The sequence below is a fragment of the Solea senegalensis genome, linkage group LG16, assembly GCF_019176455.1.
Source record: "Solea senegalensis isolate Sse05_10M linkage group LG16, IFAPA_SoseM_1, whole genome shotgun sequence".
NCBI classification, from domain to species: domain Eukaryota; kingdom Metazoa; phylum Chordata; class Actinopteri; order Pleuronectiformes; family Soleidae; genus Solea; species Solea senegalensis.
Genome location: NC_058036.1, coordinates 12,737,460 through 12,759,790, shown reverse-complemented (window position 1 = coordinate 12,759,790; position 22,331 = coordinate 12,737,460). Strand labels below are relative to the sequence as shown.

The following is a 22,331-nucleotide window of genomic DNA, read 5'->3' as shown; positions in this document are numbered from 1 at the left end:
CAGGTTTGGAGTCGCAGAAAAAGTGCACCAAGTTTGGAGTTTTCGGGACGATGACCTTGAGCACAGCAATGCTCTTTATAACCTGGTGACGTTCTGCAAATAATTTGCAAAGTCACAATTTAGTTCGCAGAGCCAACAACATTTGCCACAGCATTTAAAAAGGCATTAAGCACAATAAACTGACCCTGCATCTTTCTCACTGCAATATAAACAAAATTCTGAGCTGTTAACCACAGCAATTAGCGAGATATATAGAGTAAATAAAGCTTTAACATGCTCCCAACCAGCAGTGCTTAAAAACTGGCTAAACATCTGTTCAGATTTGTATTTATTAGTTTTTTTCTTTAAACCAATATATGAAATTCCAAATCTATAAATATTTACTCATTGCCATTTAAAATAATACTAAACAGCAGAAGTCGGCTGAAATGGGTTTTTTCTATGGCCATTAGCCAGTGTATGATACAATTTGGTGTGTGTGTGTCTCCTTCATCTTCTATTTATCATTTTTCTAATTGACACAATCACCTAACGGTATCAATTGTTGTTATTCATGAGCCCAGAATGAGCCTTTCGCATTTGTATCAGCTGCCATTTTGGACCACCATGTTCTTCCAAAAGCCCACGATGGACAAACTCGACGTCTTTTGAGTTTGGAATGCTCCAAAACACATGGAGTGAGGCACAATGCAACCTGAGCACAGCTGGGTGTTTGGATCTATGATTGTCTGTCTTTGGCAGGTGATGGACACACACACACACACACACACACAGACACACACCTGGACATGTATCTGTGCCCAGATGGAAGTGAGCTTGGTGACAGCTGGTGTGTCGTCCCCTCAGGACAGCTGAGTTGCCTGAGGGGAGATATCGGCGGACGATGTCCTGCTCTGTCCTTCTTAGAAGGAACTTCAGCCTTGTGGCAGCTGCAGATCTCTCTATCTCTCTATCTCTCTCTATCTATCTATCTATCTATCTATCTATCTATCTATCTATCTATCTATCTATCTATCTATCTATCTATCTATCTATCTATCTATCTATCTCATCCCTCCATCCTTACACTGTGGCTGCCTGTGTGTGCCTCACGCCTCGTTCGCAGTGCCAACACCTCATTAGTACAATATGCAAATGAACTGGCACAAGGCCAGAGGGTCAGAGCACAAACTGGAGACGGAATAATAGCACAATGGTTTCTCTTTATGTGTGTGTTTGTTGTATTTGTCACTTTGTCAGGACCAGTAGTCCCCATGAAGAGCAAAACCTGGTCCTAATGGGGCATAACCTCATTTCTGAGGAACTGGTAAAGTTTAGGGCTAAGATTAGGAATTGTGGTTCGGTTAAAGTAATGGATAGACACTAACTGGTCAGGGTTAATACAAATACATTGAAGGATAGTGGAGTGTGTGTGTGTGTGTGTGTGTGTGTGCATTTACCTGTTTTTGAATGTGTCCACATGTTAGTGCTCATACTGCGGAGCCATGATTCATTTGTTTGTGTTTGTTCCAGTGAAAAGGGAACAAAAAAAGAACGATCACCCCACACCGACTCATGCAGTGGTGGCAGCTTTATAACCATGACCCCACAGCCCCTGATTTTCATTTTCCTACAACCTTTTAGTTGCAGGTGTGTCACAAATAAAAAAAAAGAAAGAAAAAAGAAACCCTCCTGATTCACTGTAGAACATGAGTACGGAACAATGTGTTTCTGTTTTATTGTGTCCTTAGAGCCCACACAAAATTGTCCGTAGGTGTGAATGTGTGAGTGACTGGTTGTTCGTCTCTGGGGGTGTTTGCCCTGTGATGGACGGGAGACCATGTCCGGGGTTTGACTCCGCCTTTCACCTTTCACATGTCAGCCGGGATTGGCTGCAGCGAGACTGGGACCGTCATGTGGAGGATAAAACGGGAGACAATGAACGAATGAATGAATGAATGACCATGACGTGTCATCAGAGATTAAGGAATTGAAATGCGTCACACAGTGCTGTAAAATACAAGGGTCTATATTCAAAGTGGAGAGACATTTGGAGCCAGAAGTGTCTCTGTGTTGACGGATGCCTCCTCTCATACACTTTGTTGGTGGATATTTAAGTATAATGTATTGACAGCTTGTAATTGTCACCTTGTCGTCTCCTCTCACCATGTGATAATTCTCCTCTGCTGTGACTCTGCTGCTGCACACCTTCACTTTCAATCTCTGGGAAAAGTGAATATAGTTGCAGTGTTTATAAAAAAATTATAATAAAACAGACAGTTGCAGCTCCGCGGTAACTGTAGTTACCACTTTAAACGCTAGTGGACGCTGCTGTACACATTTTGGACATCATTTATATTCCCTTTCATCAATGTTATACACAAAATCAGACTGTAGATGAAAGATTCCTACTTTTGCCGTAAAAATAAAAGTGAAAATTATTGATTCAGACATTTTGGACTAAAGTCTGAAGGGTAAAAAAAAAAAAAATTGCAGAGTCTCCCTTTTTCTACTGATGTGCGTATAATTCCGTGTCGTCGGGTAATGTATCCTTTTCCACTATAAATAATTTAGCACTCCACAGGAGCAATTTTTGATTCATGTCATACTTGGGAATATAAACCTACCTGGAGGTGAGGGAAGCAGGTGGACGCAGAGGCAAATTCAATCAGAGTTTGGAAAAGGGAATATACGCCAGAATATTGCTCTTTTTTTCTATCAGTGCAGGGATGAACAGATCTGGAGGCTAAATTACTCATCACAACTCAAAGAGTTGCTGTGTGTGAGCAATTTAAAGGGAATATGATATGACAGGAAGCTGCTCAGGCCAGTGGTTCACCTGTCAGCGGCACAGGTTCAGTGTGAAACAGCAGAGGAATATGTAGAATTTAGGTTAAATCGTCACTTCTGAGCCCTGTGGTGGATGATATAAAAGTGCATTTCATACTGACACAAATGCATCAGCACAAGTGTGTTTAAATGACATGTGATATCAGTATTCATACGTTCAAGTTGTGAAATCACTCACAAGAGAGTGGTATTGAACCAACCTTAGTTTTATTCTCTTAACCATCATTATGTTTTCTTCCTTACGACAATTTAAAAAATTTGAATTTGAATCATACAGTGTGTCAAACCATCAGTTCATCATATACAACGCCGTTTCCCAAACTTTTAATACAGGGACCCACTTAAAAAAAAAATCTGACTCAACAAAAATATAAATCTAGACAAATTGCACAAATCTATTTTCACATGCATCTTTGTAAGTTGCATAGATGTTACAGACTGCAACAGCTAGTATCATTTTTAATAGGTTAACTAGACATTTTCAAGAGACAAATGGCTGATAACCCATCAAAACTGAATTTTATGCACGTGTTATTCAATAAATCCGAAGTAAGAAGCTGGAAATAACTTCAGCAAAATGAATCTGATGACTCATCTATGGATCCTGAGCCTGTGCCTGGGAATGAAACAGTAAAGTCACATTTAAGAAGCTGGAAACAGCAGATGTTTGATGTCTGACTGGTCCAGTCCAAGCTCTTTCACTCGTATTTTTTCCCTGAACTGAGTTTGCTTTTTCCGTTTTTGTTCTGTTCCCTGCGGTTCCTCTCCTCTCCTCTCCTCTCCTCTCCCCTCCCCTCCCTCCCTCTCCTCTCCCCTCCTCTCCTCTCACAGCTTCTCAAACAGTCTCTTGCACGCTTCTGTGTCATACACAAGCGTTTTTTTTGTCATGTAACTCAGGTAGGTTGATGCTCTCGAGCTGCCGCTGGATTTGCTTATGATACAGAGCTTCATCTGAATGCTGATTGTTTTTGTTTGAAAATGCTGTTGCCAATGCCAAATCAAAATCTATTATATCATTAAGGGAAATGAAAACACTAGTTTTTTCACTTTTAACCTTAAATTAATGAGTGTTTCCCTGTTCATGCATGCACACAATAAACCAACTCACAGATTTGACTCTGTGAATTGGTTTGTCCACAACCACAAACCAATTATTGTTCACCCATCTTACACTCATTCTCGTTTGTCTTTCTCAATGTTGCTTTGTTTTTGTTTTTTTGTTGTTGTTTCTGAGTTTCCTTGTTGCTTAATTCACCTGTTTATTTTTGTCCATTCGTAAAAAGAAGCCATTATTTCTCCCCCCAGGCGAGAGACGACGATGGCCTCGGTGGGAAATTACCCCAGAACAGCTTTACTCAGGACACGCCCAGGCTTGTCTTCAAGACAAACAGCGATGTGCTTGTAAGGACCATAACCATTTAACACCAGACTGACTTTAAGCTTTGATGGCTACTGCACAAATATGTTTTGATGTTGTTCTTTCTTAAAAGTGTATAATTTTCTCCTGATGTGTCGTACATAATTGGCCACTACTGCAAAAGCACACATCAAATATCAGACTCAGATCGGCCCAAGTAAGTGGACACTAAACAAGTGGCACCCCAGTTTTACGTGACATTTGCATGTATTTAAGTTTCGGCCTTTCATTACTTTTCTCCCATGTTGTTTTTCCTCGTTTTCATTGTGCATCATATTTTATTGATGTGTGTTGTTTTTTTTGGACATTTTCAATTACACAGTTACACATATTAATATATGTTTGACATAAAGCCCTCATAGTTTCATAGTCACATACAGAGTCAAAGTACTTTTTTTTTTTTAACATCCCCCTGTACAACATGTTGGCATCTGTTAAGTTATCAGTAATTGCACCAACTTCATGAACAAGGAACAGAAGTGGTTAATCCCACAGGTTTGAAACACAATCCCAGTTTTGAACGAAACAAGCATTTATTGTTTTTTTGGGGGCCATTTTGACAGGTCACAGTATGAAAATCACAGGTGTGAATAATCAAACTAACGATGTTATTGTAATCAGTCGCACCTGTGCTTTCCCCGCTGAAACATGACCAAATGGCTGCCGTGCTAAAAGGCCTAGCATAACCATAACCAATCACCTGTTACACATGTTCCTGGAGTGTGTGGACTTTTGCTTTAATTTAATATTGAATATATAAGCTTTAATGCTTCTAATGAATGCATTCACACATTACCCGCTCATAAAGCAGTATAATGTGAAGCCAGACTGTTGTGCGTCTGATTATCTGACTGACAAGAGCTGAACGTGGTGATATTCACTCGGTGATCGGGGATTAAGTTCCCGTTTTTTCAAAGGTACAGATGCATGGTCCATGCTGAGAGCGCCGCGTGAGCTCCCTGTGGCTGCACTCTCATTAAAAACATGGCTGCCAGCAGGGACGCAAGGAAGAACACAACACTGCATCAAATCTGGAACTTCTTAAGTCCACAATGTCTCATGAATATGCTGGGAAATGAAGTTTGAGTGAGTGGTTTCCAAACATCAGTTTCAAGGCAGAAAAGGTAGAAAATAAAGGAGCAGATAGACTCTTAAATACGGATTTTATGAGGTGAGGTTTTTCGGTACGTGGCTATAAACTTTTCCTTGTGTTTCCGCTGGCAGCCATGTTTTCAGTGAGACATGAGTCAGGCTGGCTCTTGGCGCAGTTGTCCAGCAGGGGGCATATGTGTCAGTATCTATGTCTAAAGTCTATTTACAAACATGGCGTTAAATCAGTGTAAAAACCCCAACAGACCGGCTCATAATTCCCCTTAAACGACTACAATTTGCATTTTATTTTCACACAGATGAAGTCTTTACTCCAGTCTTCATGGTAAAATAAGCAAGTTCAGTATCAGTCGTGTCATTTTTCCAATTTTTCCTGATTTTTTTGTTTATAGCACAAACGTGCCATACATACAGAAATACATTATCTAGTCTGCTGCAGTGAAATTCAAATACAATCCACCAGGTCTGTCTCATCATTCTTACAGCATTTCACTCACTGTGTGTGTGTGTGTGTGTGTGCTGTGAAATATAGTGAAATGAATTATTTCCTGGCCAAGTGAGAATGGCTTTTGTATGCTTTATTCATGACGACTGATGGTGATGGCTGGTTTGATGAGGGCAGCTTATTCATTTATTTATTTATTTATTTATTTATTTATTTATTTCAATCTCCTGTTTCAGGATTAATGAGTAAGTCCGGAAGAGCGTGGCCAATAAAAATGGATCTTGACCAGATATATGTTTCCCCTTTTTGTAAGAAATGTCTGTATTTCTATACTTGTGCTGCAGATGGTCTGTTAGGCGCTGCCACAGTTTCATTTCCCCGACTAATTTAATGCTGGGATCAGACGACATGAATGCAGGCCGAAGTGGACATGTAGTGAAACATGACTGAAGCGCTGAGATTTGGCATCTGGGACAATCTGGGACAATCTGGGACGCTCTGGGACAAGTCTAGCATTTTCCTGCCTAGTCTAACATCTCCAACGATGTGCTCCTGCACATTGACCAGTAGGATAGCACAGTGCTCTGACGTGGTGTAACATGCAGACATAAACGTTGGACCACATTGTCTCTCTGAAGGACAGACAGTCCATACTATTTTCTTTGTGACACCCAGGGACGAGTCCACAATCGTTTTTTCTTTCTTTCTTTCTTTCTTTAGTCCCTCAGCGCTTCAGTAGCCATGATTTACACTCCTTGCCCCACCTCCCCGATGACCTATGAACTTGCGCAGTGTTGTAAACGATGATTGCTCGTAGTCATAGTTGTAACGTTGCCAGTTCCCAAAAACAAGACACCGCAAGAATCTGTGCCGCCGTGATTGATTATAGGACACGGTGACCATTGTGAAAGACAAAAATATCGCGTAGGCTGATAGATGTGCTTTAGAATGACAATCTCTTACAGTCACACCGCTGTGTTTTTGTTTAAAAATGCATGCATTCTGCTCCAGATACAACGTCCTCTTCACTGATTGGTCATGCTTGTGTGACATGACCCATGACCCCAAAAGCCAGAGTAGAACAGAACATGGAGAGGTGATGTTGTCATCAACCCCCTCAGTGGTTTGCCTGCTGGAAACAGTGAAGACTTGTCTATTAGTTCTTTCTGACCACATGGTGGTTCAGTGGCTAGCATTGCTGCCTCACACTGCAGAGGTTTGGTTAATTGGATAATCTAAATTGTCTGTAGGTGTGAATGTGATGGTTGTTTGTCTGTGTGCTGGGCCCTGTGATGGACTGGCGTCTTGTCAGCTGCGATTTGCTCCAGCACCCTATGACCCTTGTGTGTAGGATAGAGTAGGGGAAAATGAATGAATGAATGTCTTCTGATGGGATTAGGACTTAATCTATGTTCTGGACACAATCCACAGTCTTTCTGTTTCTCTAGATCTCTAACACTAGGTGTTTTCAGTCCACTTAGGACTGGGAACTACAGTCACAGGAATTAAGCACCAGGGAGCTCCACTGTGCACTTCCTTACTGTTTTGACACCAGTCACGTGACCTGTGTCATATCTGTATGACAAAGGATCGCCCAGTGGTTCTGGGTGCAGCCAGTCAACCTACACTTTAACCCCTCGCGGTTCCTGTTGACCTGAGAAGATCCGTGCCCTGAAGTAGGAGCTCGAATGGTCTCTATGAAGGTGTTCAGAGAATTACAATCACTCCCAGCTCAGTTCTTTACATGCTATGTGATAGTACGGTGCAGAACAGGCTGTCATGACTACGTACCAGACAATGTGGTTCTTTTCAAGCACCTGGCTCATTTTCAGGGGTTTAGTCCTTGTGTTTTGCACCGTGTGACCTTAGGCCAGCAATTTGAGACATGTTCAAAAAAAAAAAAATCATATATCAAATTTAACAGGGGGAAACACAAGCACTTTTCCTGATTAAACCTCTTCATTCTCACATATCACCCCATGCTACACATATTTAACCACTTCAAAACTGCAGTGCAACCTTTGCACCACCTGAAACTCTCCTTGAACTCTCAACCCCGTGCAACCTCCTTCTCTTCTTCTTCATTATCTCGGCCCTCCTCATCCTCTGCAATCTATAACACGTGCAACCTCTTCCTCACTGCCCAAAACCACTTCTCTCTTTTCTCTGCAACCTGTTGACCCACAACCCACTGTCACCGTTTGTCTTGCAAAACCCTCTTTCCTCTCTGTGACTGTAGCAATTAGAAACCAGTCCATGCTTGATCTTGGGAGTCTTACGTTTCCTTCTCTCACAGGGTCAGGGGGTGACAGAAGGAAGAAATCCATGACCGCACACTGACTTGTTTTGGTGCACAGTAATTGTTGTAACGCAAATTTTTTAAGCTGGTATGTTGGCCACGTTGAAAATAAATGACCGTAATTACACTCAACTGCAAACATCTGTGTGCAGGAGCGGGACGAGAGTGAGAGAGAAAGCACAACTCCATTAGCGTAATGCGCAGTGAAATCTCACTCACAGTGCAGAAAGTCGTTAAGTGCTCTCCATCTGTCTTTCGGAGTCGAGGAAAATTTCAGTGCATTTATTATTTAAAATATCCTTTGCCTGCCATTATCAAACTCCAGTTGTGAGAGCACCTCTGACTTTTACTCAGTCATGGCTCAGTGAATAAGCTCCGACTATATGTGATATTTAAACGGGTGCATTTTAAAGGAATGACACCTGAGCTTCATCACTGTAGTGCTTAAGTCAAGTTTCTCATCCGTTTGCTGCGGCTTAAGTTATCCAGGTGTTTGTACTGAGCTCTTTTGGTTTGTCTGTTTCCAAAATTCCTCCTTATTTGCAGTTTTTTTTGACCGTCAAAATGCTGACCCAACAAAATCTATGCCTGCCTACGTCTATGATATCTTAAGAATATGGTTTCTGCATTTAATCACCGTTGGAGAGCCATTTTTCTATCTGGAAACTGAAGTTTGTGTCGTTTTTGAGAACTGGTCACCCAACCAGTTCTCATCCTGAGACATGTCATAAGTCAGTGTATGAGGTTTGAGGTTAAGGTTATCCACTGTTGGCTCATAGCCTGACTCGTTTTATTAATATCATCAACCTTTCCCTGACCAATAAGAAATCATAAACAGATAACACTGTGGCACACATGTTATAGTGTGAGTGACAGATTGTTCGTCTCTATATGCTGGCCCCGCAATGGACTGGGGACCTGTCCGAGGTGTACTCCACCTTCTGTCCTACAGTATGTCAGCTGGGATTGGCACCAGCAGCCCCGCGACCCTCATGTGAAGGATAAAGCGGTAGATGAATAAATGAACGATAGTATATATACATTAGGTTCCTTGTGAGACCGTTAGTCACTGCTTGATTCTCACAGTGACATTAATTTGTGGCAGCGGTATATGACGCTCTAGATATGAGACTGGGCTGGATCACCCCCCCAGCACAGAAAATCCATCAGTAAGCGTACATATGTTATTTTTTGACTTCAAATGTTTGAAATCCTTTGTTCTGATTTACCCTTGTGAGAATAAAATGCAAAAATGTTCTCTGTAGGCCTTGGTGTGGGACAGTGAGCTGTTTCCAAGCTTCAGTTTCCAGCAGGAAAAAGCTGTCTCACGATGAGATAAAGCAGTGAAAATGTTCTTGAGAAGAAGTAGACTTTAGGCATGTATTATGATGAGTCTTCACTAAAATCTGTTTTAAAGCCATGTTATTAGTGATGGTGAACACCCATGGCTTAGAGCTCATTCCCAGCAATGGTAGCATGTTGACAGGGAAGTCAGTGCTGACCAAGTGTCTGTGCCTCATTCAAGCACACATGAAAAAATCTGAATTATCACTCTAAAGTCTGTTGTTCTTAATTTAGTGCACATTTTACATGACAATCTGAGGCAAAACATGTTTGTGAAGCAGTTGCAGGAGAGCATGCTATGCATTTTTTTTTTGTGTGGGGGGGGAATCCTGCCCTGTGCTGCTTTGCATCTTAACAGTTCATGAAAGTCTGCTGTCTTTCAGCACCCGAGAGGCAGTTTTCAGACAAATGCTCCAATGCAGTGTACAAAGAGGAGTTTATCCACCTTCCGGTTACATCCTTCAACTGATTAACATTCAGCAGGGGGGCTTAAAGTCTGTGTGATGGATGGATGGCGTTGAGGGGTCTGACAACTGATTAATGCCTTAATTATCTCCAGCGAGGACCTGCCACTCCTCCCAGAGCTGACAGAGTGAGCTGTGTGTGGCCCGACGAGTAACGTCGTGTTCAGGGCTCGCCCACCGCTATCTGCTCTACCAGGGTCACATTCATTTAATTCCCAAAGGAAAATATGCACATTTTGTGCTGCAAAGGTGTGAAACAGTGATGAAACAGTGCTGCAAGTTGTTTTGGGATCTTTGCCATTACAGTGATTAAGACAGACAACTCTTCATTTGAAGTGCCTCATGTTTCTGAATCTAAATCAGAAAAAAGAAAAACGTTGATTGATTCCTGCAGGGAAATGACTTTGACTTAAAGGGGAAGTACAGAAAATAAGTAATGGAAAATAACAAATACTGTTATTTAGTAGTAATAATTTTGAATAATTTACAAAAAGTGTAGATGAAGTATAAACAACTGAAATATATTTCGCAACCGAATACTAATTGAGATGGGGAGTAAGCAGTAAGGGATTTCCATTAATTTAAATAATTAAAGTCACAGTAGATTGTGGAAATTGTAAAAAATTGTTTTATTTTGGTTGAAAGAGGATGAATCATAAATCTGGGTGGCCACTAGAAGAAAGTACCTTAACGGACTGTGGAGATCTGGTCCGCTGAGGTCTGCTATGGTTCACGTCTGCAGGGATCATTCATTTGAAGTGCACATGCTCCTGGTAGAACATTTACATTGGACTGGATTGGCTGTGGGATCAGGTACACATGTGTGGAACAGCAGACTGACACAGACGCTCATTTAAGAAGTAATAGTGAGTGTGAGCGGAATGAGTTAACAACTCATGCACTGGTCACCACAGACTAATAAAACATCCACATTATAGCACCACATAAACTGAAGAGCAAAGACAAATCAGACAACACTCCGAGGATAGTTGTATTTTCCAAAAATATCATACTTATATTTTATTTTTGTATTGTTTGCCACAATTTATCTGTCAATTCTTGTCATTTTGTGTTAGGGGCACATGCCCCCCACACAGGGTGCTGATAGGTGCTGATACAGACTCATTTTAAATTTGAAAGAAGCTGTTGCATATTCATTCATTTTAGTTTGTAGCAGATTTGAGTAACAGCGCTTAAAAGAGAAAATTCTGCGTAAAGTTATGAACAGAAATGTCTCTGGAGAGATACAGAATAAAGATAAAAACTGAGTTGTGGTACTCATTTATGTTGTTCAGTATTGATCAGTCAATTTGATTAAACACTATTATTAAACAATTAACAGGCTTAGCCCTCCAGTAGGTAGGATCACTAGAACATGGCGGTTTAATCCACAGGGTATAAAAATCGTCAGGTTTTGTGTTTGCAGCTTCCTGCAGATCCTCTGATGAAAGATAACTAAAGTCAATCTCTCCACTTCTGAAACTCTGCCAATATTGACAGGCTTTTAATCATGTTTACTTTCCCAGTTTTTTTTTGTCTTATCTTGTTTTTAGGTTTATTTGCCATGTAGGCAGTTTTTGTCATTCAATTTAGCACCACAAGGATTGTGTATGTAGAGTAGATCTAGTAGAACAGCCAATAGGAGTGCCTGTTCTCTCTCTGAACTGCTCTGTGATTGGTCAAAGGCTGCAGATTAAGATGTGTAACCAAGCCCAGAGGAGGTGCAGAAGTGTCATTCTCTTTCCGAATACATGATTGATCAATGGTCTCCAAGGGATGTGTGGTTGAATGAGTTTTTATTCACTCCAGAAGGTGTAAATGAGCATTCCATGTTAAGACACACTGTCACTTCAGTAGCATTTTGCAGCAGAATGCCATCATGTGTACATTTACCACTTAGGAGAAGATGATAGCTGCATGCACAAACACACAGTATATCACATACTGATATGCATTCACGTCCATGTAGTTCAATTCAAAAACGCATGTGCATTTATAGACTTCACAATTAAGTGTTTGCTCTTGACGGATCTGTAAATGTGCACTATTAAGGGAGAGATCTCATTTAACCTAGAGTATTTTTCAAATGTGTTCCAGATGTTATGGAGTCTGACTTTCTGCTTTACCTGGTTATTTCAAAGGAGATAATGTTGTATTTCAACAAGAGCAAATTAGAAGACAATTTGTATGCATGGGACAGATGCTGATACCATATGTGTACTGTGTGTCTGTTTTTGTTGCAGGTTTGTGACTGGTGCAAACATATTCGCCATACTAAGGAGTACCTGGACTTTGGTGCTGGTGAGCGGAGGCTGCAGTTCTGCAGTGCCAAATGCCTGAACCAATATAAGATGGACATTTTCTACAAGGAGACCCAGGCTGCACTGCCTGGAGCACTGTGTAACCCAGGACATGGGCCTGGTGGGGAGTGTAAATCGGACTGTAGTGGAGGGGTACAACTGCTCACTCCGGAATCCTGGGGAACACCATTGGCGGACATGCGTCGCAAAGCTCCCTCACCTGGGGGTCCATCCACCACTTCTTCTATGGTCATATCCACTTCTTCTGCCACCTCACCCTCAGACACTGCTGCCATCTGCTCCCCGTCCTCCTCTTCTTCGGCCAAGATCCCGACACCCAGACCCCATGAGAGCCCCACAATTCCTCCTCCGCATGTTCCTAATTTGCACCCACCTGTTGGAGTTCCCTCTGGTAGCCCTCCAATGGTAATGACACCTCGAGGGCCCATGCCCCTGCCTCTCTTTATGGAGCATCAAATGATGCAGCAAATCCGTCCACCATTTCTCCGCCCCCCTTCCCATCCTGCAGGGCACCATAGTCCACTTTCAAACCCTATGATCCCTGGTATTGGCCCCCCACCACCTCCAAGGACCCTTGGTCAAACATCAAGCCCCATGCACAGGCCCATGCTGTCTCCACATGTCCACCCCTCATCCAATCCCAACCCTGGGATGATGCCACCTTACCCTGGTCTCTCAATGCCTGGCCTACCCCCTTTCCCACCAGTCAACATGATTCCCAATGGACATATGCCCCTGCCCCCAATGATGAACTTTGGCATGCCGTCTTTGGCACCATTAGTCCCCCCACCAACTCTATTGGTCCCTTACCCTGTCATTGTACCCCTCCCTGTTCCTATTCCTATTCCAATCCCAATTCCTTTAAACCCCAAAACTTCTAGGGACCAGTCAGAGAGCAGTTTCTCTGTTCGTGGTGCTCCAGAGTCATCAGAAGCTTCAGTTTCTGGGCCACACTCTCCAGGTTCTTGTGGAGGTGACCGAGGGGAGCAGAAAGTAGAGCCATTAGGTGCTGAGCATCTCTCTCCTGTACATTCAGAGAGAAGTAGGACAGCATTGATAGACTTAAAGGCAGAGGAAACTTTGAGCAACTTGTGTCTAACCAGCAGCCACACACCTATGGATGGTGTGATTGATCTAACTCTGGGCCAGAGGTCATGCCAGCAGCAGGTTATTCAGAGGATGCCACCTGGGGTCCAGGTCAAAGTAGAGGAAGACGTGGAATCAAGGACTCCACCAGCTGCAGGGCTGGGGTGGGAAGGGAAGGACAAGCTTAATGGGGGAGGATTAATCCTCCCTCAAGGCCTCCTCAGTCCTCCACTGCTGGAAGGGGCCACAAAACCAAACACACTTGTATCATTTGGCCCACTCCCCAGCAGCAACAACACGTCTTGCACCGGTGATCCACCCATGAACCTGCTTGATCCATCTATCTCCAACCTTATCCCACAAAACTTTCCCAGCACAGCACGGACCCAGTCCCAACTCCAAACTAGCCCTGGCACCCCATGTAATGTCATAGTCAATGGTACAGGATGGCATTCACTTCTTACTCCTAACCAAAAAGGAGATGGGGTTTTAGCAGAAGGAGAGCAAGGTGAGCAGCCAAACAATGGAGATCTGGAGCATGAGGCACTGAAAGAGAACAATTGCTCAGTCGGAGACTGGGAACCAGGGAAGCGGGGCTCAGTGCAAGACGAGGCAGCAAACTCAGTGGAGGGTAAGCCAGACCCTGATTCCAACCTGGAGGAGGGCGAACATGCCTATGCCCTGCCACTGCTATCTGCTGGAGGCTGTGTGGTCATCCAACCTGTGCCAAAGCCCGGTGCTGACAAAACGGCTATTCTGTCCTGCTCTATCAGTGCCCCTCTATCAGCAGCCGGGAGCCCTGAGTTGGAACCACCACTGAAGAGGAGGTGTCTGCGGATACGCAATCAAAACAAATGAGGTAGTTTTTTTCGGATTTGTTCTCTCTTCAACTCTCTGTTGTGTGTTTTTGAATTATTTAAAATGATCTCTTCTGCTCCACAAGTTGTACTGTAATGAATTGTTTACTAGTCGAAGTTAGAACATTCTGGAAACACGGTCATCTTGTGTTTTCTTCATTGTATTTTGATTATTTTTACAGAAATGCTTGTCTGGTCTGTCTCCCATGTGTCATCTTAACTCGCCGTGTTAGCATGTTGTGCTGCATGGAGTTTTCTTCTGTGTTTGATGTTTAATGGGAGCTGGCAAACAGCATTACTGCTCCCTGGATTACAGTTTGAGTACTGCAGTGAGTGACTGCCCTTTTTACACACTCAGAGTCAGGGGCACTCATCGTATGACTGCGTGTTTTGATGGACAAATACACACAACACTGCACACCTAGGGAACTGACACTATACATATGTAAAATGTGGAGAGTCTTCACTCAAAGAACCATGGTGGAGAACCTTGGAGAACCAAGTATGAGTCTTTTGTGTCTTGTGTTACTGGGAGTGAATAGTTTGTGTTTTTTTAGCAAGCACTAATATTTTATATTAATAATCACGCCTGCTCAACTTATTAATTAAATACAATAGTAGACCATTAGAAAGAAATTGAAGACCATTTCAACTTGCTGCAACATCAGGCGAGAGCTCTGAATTGTAATAATTATCATCATTAAAAGAGGGAAATCATAGTGCTGAGAGCAGCCGTAATGAATCATGGAAAATGTATCTTAACCTTCACTTGTACAATTTCTGATTACTGATTAGTGGGAATGCAAAAAAAAAAATGTTTCTGCATCACGTCTTTGCTACATGACCGCAATATCACAAGGTATTCATGGTAAAAAAAAAAATTCTCAAGCACTAGGTAAAATGTATGCCACAAGAGAAACAGATTCTGAATGTTTAATACTTTATCCACACAAACATGTCTTCAAGCTCATACCAAGAGAATATAGCAAGGATAAAATAGCACTACATAAAATCACATATCACTATATATGTATATGTATATATATATATATATATATATATATATATATATATATATATATATATATATATATATATATATATATATATTTATACATACATATATACACATGTATATGTATATATGTGTGTGTATATTGACTTTAAGTTTCAAGCACTACTGCTTTTAACTGAGAACCCACAATTCTGCCTGTAAATGTAAAGCTTGTTCTGCCTGCTTTAAATCATGCATCAACTTCAGGCTTTGTGTGTGTGTGTGTGTGTGTGTGTGTGTGTGTTGGGGGGGTTAGTTGTTTTGCTCAACCACTGACTCACTCGAATTCTCCTCCTACTCTGTTTCACAGATGGATGCTCTAAAGGATGCAGTGCCATCAATGACACTCACATCGTCCAGCCCCACCTCCAAATCCCACCCCTCCACACTACACAACTGCACATGCACATGTGCACACGCACTAACCCACATATGCACACTCACGTGTACACTTTGTTCTCGTCCTCTCCCATCGTTCAGTCTACCAGCACCACAAATCGCCTTCAACGACCGATGAGAGTCTAACCAAACATGTTGATATGTATTGTAGTAGAGCAAACAGGACTCTTTTTGTCTTTGTGATGGATACTGAACTTCTACAGACCTGATGTCACGGCCAGCAGGACCATTTCACCTATCAGCTGCAGACTGCAAGTCCTTTACCCCGCAGCTTGTCTCTCAGCCAATCCTTACAGTATATAAACCCTCCCTGGCAAAGTAAGTGCTGTCTGTATTCTCTTTTAACATGGAATACACTATAGTGTCTGATATTCAGAGCCACTGTTGGGAAAACTTGTGAGGGAGCATGAAAAGAGGATTTCCATCCCTCTATGTAATGCTTCTGTGTTGGTCACCTTATGGTACGGCTATAAACACAGTTCCAATACATGTTGCATCACACAACTTGTTATTAAGGTGTAGACTACTTTTACAAAATTGTAATATAGAGCAACAGAACTGGCAAAAAATACCAGACATTCTTCATATCTTCCTGGCCTTTGTTTGTAAAATCTAAAATCTAACATTAAAGGCCCATTTATGTTCGACACAAAAGATAGAGACAGACGGAGCCTTTCTGTACTTTGCATACAGAGCAATACCACCGGAAATATAGAGTCAGTAGTTCGATCAGTCAGGCGAAGAGTCTATATCGACATTTAAAATTGGCATAAAGTGTCAAAGAGCATCAGTAGTCATATATTATATATAATATTGAAAATGCCGCTTGTCATCAATCTCCCTCAAACGAATAATATTCCCCATTAATGACAACTTACATTCAGTGGTCTTACATTCCACCACCAAGAAATCCGCTTGCGTTTCTGTCTATTTTGGCTCAAGCACGATAAAATAAGCCCGCCATGTTTGTTGATGCCTGCAACTTGGCACTCGACACTGCCCTCTAGAGGAAGTATTGCATGATGTCCATACCAATGCAAAAGATGCACGGAGGTATGTAAAGGTAGTGACGGAGATAACATTTAGGACACAACGGATAATGGAGAATAAAGGGGCCTTAACGCTGCACTATTGCTTATTCACCTTGTTGCGTTAGGCATTAGTGAACAAAACAACTTTCCAAGTGGTAGTGCAAGTTATAGTCTAGATTCCAGCACATGCGCTGGTGATCAAATCATTTTGATGCTTTTAAGCTAAGTTGCTACACCACCCAAATGGAGCTCTTAACAAGGCTGGTGTTTTTGTCATATTTGCACTAAACAACTGTGAACACCATGGCGCCATTGTTTAAACAACATTAGCCACCTTTGCTACAGTATGTGCTACATCGTCAGCCATCACAGTCACTGCTAAGCTAACTTCCAAGTGTGTCAATTTGTTCTTATTTTTCTTTTTTTATGACATTTGTAGTAAATATAGAGCCACAGAACCGACAAAACATACCAGACACTTCACTATCTTCTTGGCCTTTGCTTGCCACCATTGTAGTGTGCACTTTGTCCAACAAAAACATGACAAAATCCCCGGCCACAAGGAAAACGTCCTTGTCCAGGAGGTCTGTTTGGACAATGTTAGAGCTTAAACGCATAGATGTGATTTAATTGGATTGGAAAGGTGAAAATGTCTTGCATAATGACACAAAAGATCCACAGTGCAGTTTACCGATGCGTGACGCAGCCCCATTCAAAGTGAATGAGCAGCAACATTCATGTGAGTGCAGCATTAGTGTTCAATTATTATTCTGGAAGATAATGAAGAGTTTCTGGTATTTTTGTCACTTCTTTGGCTCTATGTTTACTACAAATTTCATGAAAAAAAATTGACACTTGAGGCTGCTATCGGAAGTTAGCTTAGCAGTGACTGTGATGGCTGACTTTGTAGCACATAGCAAAAGTTGCTAATGTTGCTAAAACAATGGCGAGTTGTTGGGGACAGTTATTTTTGGTACTATTCCTAATATAAACGCAAAAAAACAATACGTACTGTATGAAACTGAACTGCTCCACTCAGTGGAAGCATGGCTTTAAGCAACATTAGTGTCTCAGCCATGACATACGCTGCTTTGGTTACTTCCAAAAGCTGAGTGGTGGGTAATTCTGATGAGTTGTAAAAACGAGCACAACAAGCACTGAGCAGGTCATGCAAAGCACAAATTGAAGAGCTGTTTCAATCAGAGGCTAGAAAACTGTCCTTGGACATAACATCATTATTCTTACTGAATCAGCAAACTGGAGGATAAAATATTTACCTTCACCATCAAATGACAATGTATAGACACAATGAGTCGCAGCCCACAATCTCTACCATTCTCCCACGGCATTGATTTGTTTGTTCATGAACTTCACCACATTTGATATTATTTTTAAAAAAAAGAGAAAGAGCTTATGATCATGTTCCCTCTCTCGGAAAAACAGCCTGAATCTGATGGTAGCAGTAATACAGACATCTGCTGTTACAGAACATTTCACTGCTTATACTTCAGCCATATAAGAAGTGGGGTGGCATGCCACTGTAAAAAAAAGCCCTAACAACCTGCAATAGGTTCTCACTACTGCAGGCTACCACTTACTCATTTCTATAATACATTACCAGTGACGTCCCTGTCATGGACTAGTTTAAGACTGACTGCACTGAATTTAGAGGGAGCAAAGAGAAGCCGGCTCTTTCATAAATAATTCTTTTGGGATCTGGAGGGGGGGAAAAACACTGCAAAAAAAGGACTACAGAAATGTTTCAACAAGAAACAAGGTTTATTTTTTAACGGACACATTTCCCTTTGCTTGCCCACTGGAATGAACCTGCAAAGTCACGCTTTATTTGTCGCAACTCTTAGTTGTTTCAAGCCAAATTGTCCTTAATTCAGTGTGATCTGATTCAGTTTCACTGTGGCTTACACCTGTGAGTTCTGACACCATCAAACAAAGCCAGCATTTAGTTTATGCTCTTATGGAGGAAGTGCATTTTACTAGCGCGTTTTCATTGGAAATTACATTTTAAACGCAAGATTTGACCAGATTGTTTAAGGTTGCCAAAGTAACAAGCACTTAGAGGATAGAGAACACAAGTGTATCTCACAATCAGTATTAACCTTGTTTTGTTTTTGTTTTGTTTTTTTGTTATTTTGAGTGACGTTTCAAATGAATCAATTCTCAATCATCTCTTTGTTAATCGCTCACTGTCACACTGAGCCACTGTGATCCATTTTTCATCTAAATGAGGCCTGATTACACACATGTGCGCATGATATGCATATACTGATTTCAGATGCAGACGCACAATGCACTAAGTAAATTTAGCCGTGTGCGTGTGTGTGTGTGGCAGGTGCAAGCAGAAAGCCCAGTTGAGATTACAAAGTGTTGACTCAGAATAAGCAGTGTGCAACTCTATCTGTTGCCCGTTAGTCAGGCATTTAGGCTTAGCTTGCCATTTGCCAAGACCCAGCTTTGGTGTCACTTTAAGTATTTTCTCCAGTGCTACATTTCGCTCCAAACAAAGGCAGTGGAGTGGAAAGAAATGCCCTTTTTAAACAGGTTGCTTTCGCCTTCTTTACCTTTTGCTGAATTGCATTTGGCCAAAAATAGAAATACTCCTTTGTGTAATCCCAGATTTCCACAAGCACTTCATTCCCTACATTTAAAAATAGAAACTGAGCGCAATTACAACCCACCCGATTCCCAAAGAATGATTTAACCTTTAATCCATGAGTTGTCTCACCTCAAACTTTGAAATTGAAAGCACAAATGATGTAATGTAGAAACCAGATACTGCACTGACAAATACATGTAACAATACAAAACACCCAGTACTATGACCAGTAACCATATGTTTTATATCATTATTTATTTAGTGGGTTACTGTGCTACGCTTCTATCTAAAAAAAAATCACTTGAATGATTTGTCTGTAAAAAATAACCCCACAAATGTAAAATATCATTTTAATTACTTATAACATTACTTCCTCAGCAGTTGCTGCAACCCTACATAACACATGACCCCCCCAATACAGACCTGTCTTTTCTCTGAAGGGTGAGACAGTAAGGTTTTGTAATTGTTAGTGTTTAGTGGTCTGCCCATTAATCTGTGCCACATTGTTTAAAACATACGGTAAGAATCACGCCGGTCATCTCAGCTGTCGGGTGAAGAGAAAATCATCAGCTCATTTGTTTACTGCTGTGACCTGGTGACCTGCCAGCATGTGCAGACGAGGCAGAAGAGTGAGGTTGAAAAGTTATTTTGTGGCATGCAGAGTGATCATTTTCACCCTGTTAGCAACAGAGATTAATGATGGTCGTGTGGTCGGGTTGCCATTAAATGTACTTAGCGCCCTGGTGCTAATCAGAGCATGAGCACGGTCCAGTGTGGACTCTCCATTAGCTTTTGTCTAGTGCCACCCTCAGGACAAAATACCAACTTGACTCTGTTCAGTTAAGAATCATTAAAATAATAAAAGGACATGCATGTGTTTGCTGTCTTGCAGAGTGGGATGAAATGGTTGACATATGATAGCCAAAGGTGAAAAAAATGCATACCAGCACATCTGAAGTTCACTTATGACACCACATGTCTTGTCTGCCTTCTGTCTTTATGCTAAGCTAACTAGCTTCTGGCTCTATCTTCATAAGAATATTTCTGAAAATCCAGGAAATGGTTTTTGGTGACCTTTTCCTGAAAAGCTGGCTCAGGCTGCAACTAAAGATTATTTTCATAATCGATTAATCTGTTGATTATTCCCTCAATGAATAAACGAGTTCTTGTTTGTAATGTAAAATGTCAGAAAATGTTGATCCGTGTTTCTCAAACATGGAAGTGATGATGTGTCACCAAAATGATCCAGTTGTAATGATTTCTTTGTTATATGGCGCAAAGAAACCGGAACATTTTGTGAATAAAACTTGTTTTATTCACTCAAACTAGTCAAAATAGTCAACGATTAATTTAGTAGTCGATTAATAATCGATCAGTCGAATAATCGTTGCAGCCCCAAAGCTGGCTCCAGCTTTTCTTTCAAGTTTTCTTTAAAGAAAAACTGTCAAAAATTCATTACTGTGTCTGTTTTTTGTCTTGCTTGACAACGTTACACACACACACACACACACACACACAGACACACACAGACAAAACAACATGCACATTACATTCGTGTGCACCATGTTGCATTGACGTTGCAAACGGTATGACGTCCATGTCGGAGACGGATACCGAGGATAAGAAACCCTGGACCACTGAATCAGTCTTTTGAGAAGACGAACAGACTCATGACAAATCTCCAGCATTCCTTTTTTGAACGATAGACTACAGGCCTGGTTAGCAGCCTGAATTATGCAATGACAACTTACTCCAAACCTAATAGAGGCAAGTGGTCCACAGACAAAATCAAACATGAGATGATGATGATGATGATGATGATGACGACGTCATGTTACTTTTCAAAAACAACAGAGAAGTTGCCTTAACTCTTGCTTGTATAATCTCTACAGTTAAGACAATGATGCTTGCTTGTAAAGAAGAGTCTCCCTTCTTTGTACAAAATATGAAATATACCAGAAACAACGACTTTGTTATCTTGCTAGTGTCAATGTATAGATGATCAGCTTTTTCTGTAACTTGTATGGACATGTCACATTTTTGCTAAGAAACCTTTCCTCCCAACTTTCTTCTTCCTAAACATCCGTTCTGTTCAGCGTTTTAACTCGTGGTGGACTGTCAATCTTTTTGTGTACATTTTATAATATTATTTATTGTTGACAAGTTTTTTGCATTTGCAAATAATAATAATTAAAAAAAAAGTAAAGATAGTTTGATCTGAACATTCTGTTCCAATGTTACGGCCTGGTGATCAGTGTACATGATTTTTTTTTTTTAATTATTGAAATGAAGAAAACATGATCTTCGGTCGTTTTATGATGACACTGTAACATGTACATAACAGGTGGCCAAAAATTGCTTTGGAAAAATAATATTTTTTTGTGTTGTAACAGTATTTGTTTTATCCAGTGAATTGCTCATGAAGACAAATAAATAAGAGGAACACACAACTCAGTTTCACATGTGTCATATCTGTTCTAATAACACACATGTACAGGTGAGATGCAGTGTGATACGACTGAACAAAATCTTTTGGCACTGCTGTTTGACAGGTTCCCGGTTGGAACAAGGGCCTTTCTGTATGGAGTTTGCATGTTCTCCCTGTGTGTGCAACATGTGAAAAGGGGATTATTCTGTCAAAACTGTTTAACATTATTAAAATAATGCTATAATGACTCAGTGGCGGCCCAATGCTCCTTCTTGGAAGGTTCCTAGTAGAGGATGGGTTAATTGCAGAGAAAGAATTACACCAAGGGGATTAATAAAGTATATATATATATATATATATATATATATATATATATATATATATATATATATATATATATATATATATATATATATACATATATATATATATAAAATATAAATGTATATTGTATATATATATATATATATATAAAAAATATATACACCTTAAATGGCTATAGGATTTTTTGGGGGGAAGCGAGAGAAGAACTTGTAAGATGAAAAAACAAGAATGACATAAGACCTACTGGCCAAACACTTACATGGTAAAATGGCATTAATATTTAATGTACATTAAGTGTTTAAACACATT

General features: G+C 40.9%; 1 protein-coding gene across 3 annotated transcripts in view; it reads left to right on the top strand.

The window, feature by feature from the left end:
- sobpa (sine oculis binding protein homolog (Drosophila) a) overlaps positions 1-20,744 on the top strand; it is a 47,432-nt gene extending 26,688 nt beyond the window's left edge. For 2 of the 3 annotated variants that reach the window (XM_044047482.1, XM_044047481.1), the window contains 3 exons: positions 4,135-4,230; positions 12,152-14,174; positions 15,537-20,744. In XM_044047482.1, the coding sequence (XP_043903417.1) occupies positions 4,135-4,230; positions 12,152-14,173 (2,118 nt within the window). In that variant the 3' untranslated portion in view covers position 14,174; positions 15,537-20,744. The remainder of the gene's footprint in view (positions 1-4,134; positions 4,231-12,151; positions 14,175-15,536) is intronic. The other variant, XM_044047483.1, reaches the window with a different exon arrangement.
- The last annotated feature ends 1,587 nt before the right edge of the window (positions 20,745-22,331 follow it).